Source organism: Hemiscyllium ocellatum, chromosome 3 (genome assembly GCF_020745735.1).
Source record: "Hemiscyllium ocellatum isolate sHemOce1 chromosome 3, sHemOce1.pat.X.cur, whole genome shotgun sequence".
In the NCBI taxonomy this organism is placed as follows: Eukaryota; Metazoa; Chordata; class Chondrichthyes; order Orectolobiformes; family Hemiscylliidae; genus Hemiscyllium; species Hemiscyllium ocellatum.
In genome coordinates, this window is record NC_083403.1 from 90,129,524 (window position 1) to 90,140,150 (window position 10,627).

The 10,627-nt window shown below is 38.9% G+C and overlaps 1 protein-coding gene across 2 annotated transcripts in view; it reads left to right on the forward strand.

Annotated features, from left to right (window-relative positions):
- The window catches only part of slc30a2 (solute carrier family 30 member 2), a 116,263-nt gene extending 112,700 nt beyond the window's left edge, over positions 1–3,563 (forward strand). For both annotated transcript variants that reach the window (XM_060821276.1, XM_060821277.1), the window contains 2 exons: positions 1,522–1,656; positions 3,418–3,563. In XM_060821276.1, coding sequence (XP_060677259.1) covers positions 1,522–1,656; positions 3,418–3,563 — 281 coding nt within the window. The remainder of the gene's footprint in view (positions 1–1,521; positions 1,657–3,417) is intronic.
- Positions 3,564–10,627: the final 7,064 nt, after the last annotated feature.

The following is a 10,627-nucleotide window of genomic DNA, read 5'->3' on the forward strand; positions in this document are numbered from 1 at the left end:
GAGATGTCAGGGGTGGGTTCTTTACCCAGAGAGTGGTGGGGGCATGGAATGCGCTGCCCGTGGGAGTGGTAGAGTCAGAATCATTGACGACCTTTAAGCGGCAATTGGATAGATACATAGATGGGTGCTTAATCTAGGATAGATGTTCGGCACAACATCGTGGGCCGAAGGGCCTGTTCTGTGCTGTATTGTTCTATGTTCTATGTTCTATGTTCTACATATGTTATCATGAATTACGATGGACTTGATGGCTTAGTTGACCAGGTCAGTGGTTCCAAGCTTTTCAAAGTCAAAGCATATTTGACAAAACAAACAATTTCATGGCACACCCATCTTTTCTCAGTTGCATGGTGGCAAATCTCCACGTGTGTGCATAAGCCTAAAAACTTGCACGTGCACAGTTCCAAGGCGTGCTTAGTGTTAACAGGTACTATCTTCAATAATAGACACATGACTCTAGAATCTGAAGAATGGGCACAGCCTCAAAGATCAGGAAAAGAAATGCTGCTTACTGAAAATATCACAGAATGCTTCTCATCTTGCCACAGCACACAGGACTCAGTAACTGAATAAAGCCAATGATTTGGTTTCAATCTCCATGCTGGCTGTGGTACTTTATAGAAGCCTCCCTCCTCACTTTTTTGTCCATGCTGTGGAGTGTTTGCCCTCAAGCTAAACATACCAACTGTCTCTTTCTAAGATAAGTGCCACTGGTTCTTTGTGGATTATGGCTCGATTTCATAACTGATTAAAAGTTGAAGACTGTGGATAGGTTCAAAATACCAGAGAAATGGTTGAGTAAATATTTTGTTCAAACAGAGATTTATGTCAATACAAGACAGTAAATAAACCAGATAAATTAAAAATAATAATTCAAACAATATACAGTATTAGAAATGCTTAGCGCCAACATTCATGACATTACAAACAATGGATTGTTTGCTCAAAATGCTAGTGTTGGAGATGATGGTGTGTGGTGCTAGAGGTGCTGCCACTGAGTTCATGCTAACATAAAAATAACCACAATGGACATTTCTTGTCTACTGACTGGACCAGAATAACCTGTTTTCTGATTTCTCTTTATGGGGACAGAGTGAAATTCTATGAACTGTTTGATTTGCTCAAATAATTATTGGTCAGCACTCAAACATTACTGTTTGGAGAATATCTAAAACAAAAGGGGCTCCTAGTGCTTCAGAAAGTAAGTCTGCTAATAGTTATGATACACTGATATTTGGTGAAGTAAAGAAATGTCCATAAATGCTAACACTATTATCTGTGCAAATGTTAAAGAACAGTAAAATAATTCATTAAATGCTATAAAATGAAGACTTGTTACAGTGAGATAGTTAATAGGTTCAATCAAACAAGGTGCTAGCATCAGAAATCTAATGTTGCAATCATTTTAGAAGACAAGGATATTTTAGGATTCAATTTTTTTAGAAGAATATTATGATAGCAAATGTCTTTGTATTATTTTTCTTTGAAATAAATGAAACAAATCCTACTTCCATTGTTTAGGTACCCCAAAAGGAATGGACTTCAATTCAGTGAAGGAGGTTCTTCTCTCTATTAAAGGAGTGAAAGCCATGCATGGTCTCCAGCTTTGGGCCTTGACATTAAACCAGCCTGTGCTTTCTGTTCATATTGCTATTGGTGAGTAATGCTATTATCACACTGTATGACCATTTAACATTATCTTTGTATTTAGATATGAAACATTTATCAGTATGTGACCATTCATTATCATTAGAAATCTTATTTGTTTTCTTGTCAACATTAGTTAAGGTGAACCTGCTGGCTTCAAAACAGCAGAGATGACGGATGTGCTTGCATATGTAAAATTGTAGATTTTTCATCTCAGCTCCAGGATATCTCTGCAGGAGTTCTTCAAAGTTGTGTTCTAGGCCCAACTACATTCAGCTGATTCATGAATGACCCTCCCTCCATCTCAAGGCGAGAAATGGAATGTTCACTAATAATTGCACTATGTTCAGCACCATTCATGACTTTTAGATATGGAAGCAATCCATGTTCAAATGTAACAAGATCTGAACAGTATTCAGGCTTGGATTGACAATTGGCAAATAAGATTTGTAGTACACAAATGTCGGACAATGTCTATGTCTAATAAGGCACAATATAACCGTTGACTGTTGGTGTTACCGTCACTGAATTATCAATATCCTTGGAGTTACTATTGACTAGAAACTCAACTGAATTTGCTATTTAAGCACAGTGGCTACAAGAGTATGTCAAAGGCAAGGGATACTGAGGCAAGTAACTTACCTCCTGATTTCCTAAAGCCTGTCCACTATCTGCAAGGCACATGTCAGGTGTGTGATGGAATACTCCCCACTTGCCTGGTTGAGGGTAGCTCAAACAATACTCAAGAAGCTTGATTCCATCTAGGACAAAGCAGCTAGCTTGACTGGCACTGCTTACAAAAGCATCCACTAAAGCTCAGTATCAGCAATGTGTATTATCTTCAAGTTGCAATGTTGAAATTTACCAATGATCCTGAGACAACACCTTCCAAGTCTATGACCACTTCCATCTAGAAGGACAATGCAGCAGATATAAGGGCACCTTGCCACTTACAAGTTGTCCTCTGAGCTACTTAACATCCTGACATGGTATTCCTTCAGTGTTGTTGGGTCAAAATCCTGGAATTCCCTCTCTGAGGGCATTGTGGGTTTACCTACAGCACAAGGACTGCAGTGATTCAAGAAGGCTGTTCATCATCACCTTCTCAAAGGTAACTAAGAACAGGCAATAAATTGCTGGTCACTGTCAACACTCACATGCCATGAATGGGTAAGTTAAAAGAAGGATCCATGTTGCTTCTGAATGAGTTGAGAATTTCTGCCACAACCACTATACAGACATTCACCACCCACTGGGTGAGAAGGCTTTTCCTCATATCCCATCTAATTCTTCTGATCATTTTCATTTTGTTCCCCTGGTAATTTTGTATAGCTGGACTGAAGTCACATCTTAGCCTCCTCTGTTCAAAGCAAAATAATTCCAACCTATCCAATCTTTCCTCAATTTTCAAGCCCTAAAAACACAATTAGTAATATCTTCTTAGTAAAATCTCCAGAGCAATGTATCTCTCCTATAATATGGGAACCAGAAATGTAAAGACAACTGTGTCCCAACTGTTTAGTATAGTTACATCCCCATTTCTTGTATTCAACACTTTGCCAAATAAGAGATGATAAAAGAGAGGATTCCTTTTTAGCATCAACAGAACAATCAGATTAATATCATTTAACAGTTCTTTAGATAAGGTTATGTCTTCAAAGAAATGTGAAATATTACTTTAAAATGGAGTTTGATGAGGCAACCAGAGGAACCTGAAGATTGAAACAGCTACAGGCTGCCTTCCCATTAATTGTGCTCTTATCGTTACAGAGGAGAACGCGGATGCTCAGTCTGTGTTGAAGGAAACCACAGAGATCCTTCGCAGCAAGTTTACCTTCCACACCACAACAATTCAAGTGGAAAATTTCTCAGAGGACATGCTAGACTGCAGTCAGTGTCAAGACCCAAAAGACTAAGATTTCTTTCAAATTTAAGATCCCAGGAGGTGCCATTCGTTGTTGTATTGTACACTTGTCTCTGTATTTTACAAGATTTTGAAAAACCTACTCAAACTTAGGCTATGATAGGCTACTGAAATAATAAATAGTATGAGATCTTGATTTTCCTCTGCAAAGCAAAAAAAGGAGAAGCTCAGGAGCAATCAAATTACTCTAGAGTGAGTTGAAACATTACTGTGCAATTCGCCAACTTGGTAGGACTTTCATATTTATGGATTGGGGTCAATAGTGAGTTGAGTACAGATTTAATGACTCTTGGTAGGTAATGTTAGTAATTAGGCACAACTTGGGGAAAGACACATCCAATATCAGAAAATTAGATGCTTCTGATACTTAGGTAGCCAAGATACAAGAGCAGGACTGATGCTATCTGAATGCTGCTGTTAGGCTGAAATTGGGTTCAGAAGTTCTCACTATCTGGGGAGCAATTCTCTGGATGGAATAATCAATTGCTAGAGGGCTGACTGTTAAATCTGGAGAGCTTGTTCTGCAGCTTGAAAGCAGGGTGCTATGAAGGAAAGGGCATTCCAAACTGGAGACACCCACTCGCCAACTTTTTCAAAACTACAGGAAAATAATAAAATTCAGTGACCTGACCATCATTGCTGTGCAGGAGAGAACTCTTCCACAGGGTAGCTCATGCTTGATTCCAGATGGCCTATAAGTCCATCGGCAGAGCTTCGGCAGCCTGATCTGTCATTGGGAGATTTAGCTGCTGTCTCCCAAAACACATCTGGGAGACCTGAATATGAATGGACAATCAGAGTCAACATCCTTTAATTGATCTTTGTAGAGTTTTCTTTGGCTGTCAGTCTTGTAGTGGGTGACACTATCACATCCCCATCCCCTCTCCAGGAAAACACCCCGGGGTAGGACTGTGGCATGGAATAAGAAAGCCAGTATACCTGCAGCCATGCTGAAAATTTTTTAGTGGGAGTGAAAAATCTCCTCAAAGATTTTAGGCTATTAGGCTGTTAGGCTATTCATTTGGCATGCTTGACTTGATTTGAATCAATAATTTCTGTGCATGATATTTGGAATATCCAATTTGATAAAGAAGATCTCATGCTTGTCCAGGGTAAAAACGTACTTTGTAAACCGGTTACAGAGCACACAATGATAATCTGGATGAACAAAGTTAAAAATCACACAACAGGTTATAGTCCAATAGGTTTAATTGGAAGCACACTAGCTTTCGGAGCGACGCTCCTTCATCAGGTGATTGTGGAGGCTCGATCGTAACACAGAATTTATAGCAAAAATTTGTAGTGTGATGTAACTGAAATTATACATTGAAAAATTGATTGTTTGTTAAGCCTTTCATCTGTCAGAATACAGTGATAGTTTCATTTCTTTCATGTGTAAATCACAAAACCCTTTTTTTTAAAGTTAAGGTTTTATTTGCACAGAGGGTAAGATTTATTTCCTGCCAGTAGACAATATAAACTGAATGCATGGATTTATCAAAATTAGACCTTGGAAATTTTGTGAGTAATTGAAGTAACTTTGACTTCAGAAAGACTTTATCATCTCCCAACCCATTCTTATATGCCATTTTGATGGCGAATGCTTGGGCTGGCTGCCCTGCCAACAGCATCCCTCCAATGAAAGGAGATGGCAATGCAAGGAAAGTGAGGGGCTTCTTTTGAAGGTATTGATGTATTTCACACAATATTTCAAAGATTTTAGTTAAAAATTGGAAACTTGGAAATGTATACTGTTGTTAGATTGAGAGGGTGGAAACATTTGAAACATTCTTTGTGCTTAATGCTTGAAAAATACTTCAGACTTAGCAGATACTTCAGACTAAAAGAACAGCTTGAAGAAAACATTCAGCATAAGACCTAATGTTACATTGTAAACTCAACTGTTGCAAATCATTGACATGCATTATATGATCAAACCTTCCAAAAACATCGAATCATACTAGCAATCAAATTGCCAGCTGTGGCAGAGCTGTGAGGAAAATGGCATCACAGCTGCGCCAACCTTCAGTCAATTTGACTCGCCTCATTTCATGGCTGATAGCAAAGGCTGTGGCTCTGACAACATTCTAGCAACAGTACTAACAACTCATACTCCAGGATTAGTTACACCCCAAGTTATTCTCACCTCAGGCGAATGACTGTGTGCAGTTTGCATGTTCTCCCTGTGTCTGCGTGGGTTTCCTCCGGGTGCTCTGGTTTCCTCCCACAAAGATGTGTGGGTCAGGTGAATTAGCCATGCTAAATTGCCCGTAGTGTTAGGTAAGGGGTAAATGTAGGGGCATGGGTGGGTTGCGCTTCGGCGGGTCAGTGTGGACTTGTTGGCCCGAAGGGCCTGTTTCCACACTGTAAGTAATCTAATCTGAAAAAAACATGCAACAGAGTCATTTATCCTGGAATGTAGAAAATTTCCAAGATACGTTCTTTCCACAAAAAGCGGGACAAATCCAACCCAGCTAATTATCACCCTGAAGTCTACTCGGTCATCAGCAAGGTGATTGAAGGTTTGTCGAGAATTCAAACTAGCAGTGCTTACTTTGCAATTACATGCTCACTAATGTTCAGTTTGGGTTACAGTCACGATCCAAAATGACCAAAGAGCAGAATGCAAGAGAGGAATTAAGGGGGATTACCCTTGACAACAAGCAGTATTTGCCGAGAATGGAAATCAAGGAACTCCAGCAAAACTGGAGTCAATGAGAATGAAGGGGAACAATCTGTGCTGGTTGGGGTAACACCTAACAAAAGTTGTGGTTGTTGGAGGTCAACCATATCAGCCATAAGATATTTCTGCAAGAGTTCTGCAGGAATTTGCACGAGATTTAACCATCTTCAGCTGTTTCATCAAGGGGCGGCACAGTGGCTTAGCGGCCTCATAGCACTAGGGTCATGCGGAGTTTGCACATTCTCCCCGTTTTTGCGTGGGTTTCCTCCGGGTGCTCCAGTTTCCTCCCACAGTCCAAAGCTGTGCAGGTTAGGTGAATTGGCCATGCTAAATTGCCCATAGTGTTAGGTACATTAGTCAGAGAGAAATAATGGGTCTGAGTGGGTTACTCTTCGGAGGGTCAATGTGGACCTGTTGGGCCGAAGGGCCTGTTTCCACATTGTAGGTAATCTAATCTAAACCTCCCTCCATCATAAAGTTAAATGAGGAGATATCCATGGAATCCCTACAATATGGAAGCAAGTCATTTCACCTATAAAATCTATACCAACTCTCCAAAAACCATCCTATCCTGACACCCACACCCCACCCCCGCCATCTCTGGCCACTTTATCTCTGTAACCTTGCATTTCCCAGAGGTAATTTGCTGAGCCTGCACATCCCTGAACATTATGGTCAATTTAACATGGCCAATCTACCTTACCTGCACATCTTTGGACTGTGGGAGGAAACTGGAGTTTCCAGAGGAAGCCCATGCAGACATGGGGAGAATATGCAAACTTCACACAGTTGCCTGAGATTGGAATCAAACTTGGGTCCATCATGCTGTGAGGCAGCAGTGCCAACCACTCAGCAATTGTACTGTTCAATTGCACAATGTTCAGCTGTTTAGATATTACACAGAACATATGTGAGAAGGCTAGCAGCAAACTGGAGGGATGGGAGTTTGATATGTTAGCCAATAAAATTCTGTAACTAGATCTACATCCTGGGAGCTGGGCAGCAGGCAACTTTTCTCTTCCCTAAGCTAAGAAAACACAGATCCAACTTGTTCAACTATTAAACTCCTAACTTACCTCAGTTCATTAAACGCCTCACTTCCAGAGTGAAAGCATTTTGGAATCTTTACTGATGTTGTCTACAGCTCCAAGTTACAAATGGTTGCTATTGGCATTGTGAGTGTTATCAATGGTCACAGTCTAGTATTTACTTATTAAACTTAGAAGAAATTAAATTAACAGAATTTTAAACTCCCCAACTTTTGTGCATGTGTGCAGTATTATAAGTATGAATGCTTTCAGATTTACTGCTAATCAAGTGCAACCAAGATCAAGGATTATTGGTTAGGCTTATTTCACTTCCATGTTTCACAACCTGTTTGGGCGGCACGGTGGCACAGTGGTTAGCACTGCTGCCTCACAGCGCCTGTAGACCCGGGTTCAATTCCCGACTCAGGCGACTGACTGTGTGGAGTTTGCACGTTCTCCCCGTGTCTGCGTGGGTTTCCTCCGGGTGCTCCGGTTTCCTCCCACAGTCACAAAGATGTGCGGGTCAGATGAATTGGCCAAGCTAAATTGCCCGTAGTGTTAGGTAAGTGGTAAATGTAGGGGTATGGGTGGGTTGCGCTTCGGCGGGTCGGTGTGGACTTGTTGGGCTGAAGGGCCTGTTTCCACACTGTAAGTCTAATCTAAATCTAAAACCTCCAAAATCAAGACGCATTGAAAGCTTCCTACTTTAAACCATTCTGTAGAAGATACCTTGGCCTCTTTCTTTATTTCATCATCTAACCAACTCTGATTTTAGTAAATGTTCTTGAAAGCAGTGATCATGTAATGATGGCAGTAGCATTTATGTACCTTTTCTAAGTGACCATTTGTGTGCACTTTTAAAGTGAACATCATTGTCCATATAATTGTCCATAACATAAATTTTATTAATCAAACTATTTTAATGTTACATCAAATTGTTTATTACTGTTTACTTATGTTTTGTAATGTTTACTGATCAGAAGTAACATTCCTGACTGCTTTTTCTTTTTCCTACTCTTGGTGGAGTGGTTACATTCCCAGTTTTATCCTTGCCAACAGCATAGGAACGGGATGAAAATTGGAGTCTTACCGATATGATTTCAATAAAAAAAATCAACCCAAGTTTTGTTTGCAAATATTAACTGCTGCTTTGTAGACAAAACTATTGGATTTGATTTGCATTTTGCTGCAGTTTGGTATCATCTCTGTTCAGTTCAATAATATTTTCCATACCTGTAAAAAAAATATATATTTTACTTTAAAGAGGCCTTAATATCTCTTAGTTAAAACATCAAATACTGTGACCACTATGTAATCTGTGATTAGGAAAGCAATGTACTGTCCACCCTATTAATTAACAACACCGCATATTTACTTTCTTTGTCTGTTGTCTTGGTTTATTAGTCTTATCACAGTAATAAAAAGGATACTATTTCTGTTTTAAAAAAGGTGTTGAAGCAATCATTCATGCTTTAATTTCTAACAAACTCCATGAAATTGACTTCTCAAATAATGTTGGAAAATAATTTCAATACTATCTGTGCAGACAGCAGAGCTGTTGACAATGCATAACACAATTGATTGACGTTAATGGTCCTTAGAGGATTAAGTCCTTTACTGTTCCCTTGTTACATTAATAATTTCTGTATTTATTTCAAAGTCTATTTATGTGTGCCATGATATGGAGGTGCCAGTGTTGGACTGGGGTGAACGAAGTTAAAAATTACACACCACCAATTTATAATTCAATAGGTTTATTTTGAACTAGTAGTTTTTGGAGCACTGCTCCTTCATCAGACAGCTACCTGATGTTTTATGTTTTACGTTTTATGTATGGATCCAAAGCCCATAAAGGCTTTCTCAATGATGGAATGTGAACCACAAGCTGACATTGAATATAGAAAAGTCAAATAACCTCTGAAAAATTACCTCCGATCATTGTTTTGTCAAGATTGCTATTTCTATGGAGTTTTGTCAGGATAGTGGACCAAACACAGAATTTATGGTGAACTTTAAAAATAGATGTAATCTTTCTTAAAAGAAAATTTAAGAGTGCTTCTGATTCTTCCAGTTTGCAGCAACATTTAAGAGAATGTTTGAATGTTAAAAAATTCCAAATCTAGAATGAAGTGGTCCAAGATCCCTGAGGGGTGTCATCTGACATTAGGTCAAATGAGTAACAACATGTGAAGTTACTTTTTAATGTGCCTATGATTTTGACTCTATTGTTGGGATTAGGCCATTGGGATTGCTTTAATGTTAGAGATTGGTGGGGGAGGGGGGAGAAAACTGGTTTATGAACATGGCTCCCTCATTATTCAAATTACTGAAGTGCCAAATTGTAAAAGTGCCTTAAGGGTAGCAATAGAATTTGATGGGTGTTAGTGCAATTGCAGCAGTCCTATTGATATATTCAGAGAGATTTATGTGTTTCAGATTGTAATAAGGTAGCTTCTTAGTACTTGAATGAGTGGACACCTGATACCTTAGATGTGTGTTGTAATTATAATGTTTTGGAATCCTACTATCTGAATGAATCGTACGAATAATGCATGTAATGTGCCTTTGGATGCCAGTGAATTTTCCATATACCTCCTTGGGAAGTAACCACATTGTAAAGTAAAAACCTACTCAAAAAACTCTATTGTAAAAACAGATTTAAAGAAATGTGTACAAGACAATGAAGAGGAGAAAAAGATTAATAGTGATGTGTTTGAAGATAAATATCAAACACCCATACATTTGTGACCAACTTCCCATGCTATTGCAGATATTTTAAACATTCACGTGTGTGTTATGTGCTGGAGTGTGAAAACTGTGTTGTTTGTTATTGAAACAAAGCATTAGCATGAATGTTCATTGCTCAGACTAACAGAAGAAAATGGGCAGGTGACAGGTAGGGATTTTGAAAGATGAAAAATTTTAAATGCACACAGCCACTCATTGAAAAATGCATCAAAAGCCAGATAAAAAGGATGTGTTGTATTCAATGTTTTTATTCATGAACTCAGGATGTCCTATTGCTCTATTACAGTCAATTATGTATCTTTGAAAAATATTTACTGCTATAATGTGGATACTGTGTTAAATGATATACAGACAGTGACAGTTGCATTTCACATCAAAATTTTTTTAAAAAAAATCTCATTTCCCTTTCCTTATAAATTTTCAGTATAATGAAAAGTTACCAGTTGAGATATGGAGTTGTTTCTGACTCTGACATAAGGACAATAAGAACTGCGCATGAGCAGCCTTGATGGCTCCCTCCTACCCCAATTTCACTTACTGTCACTTCCTAGAAATTTTGCATTTCAAATGTTGTACCTCTGTTTGAGAAGGGCTATA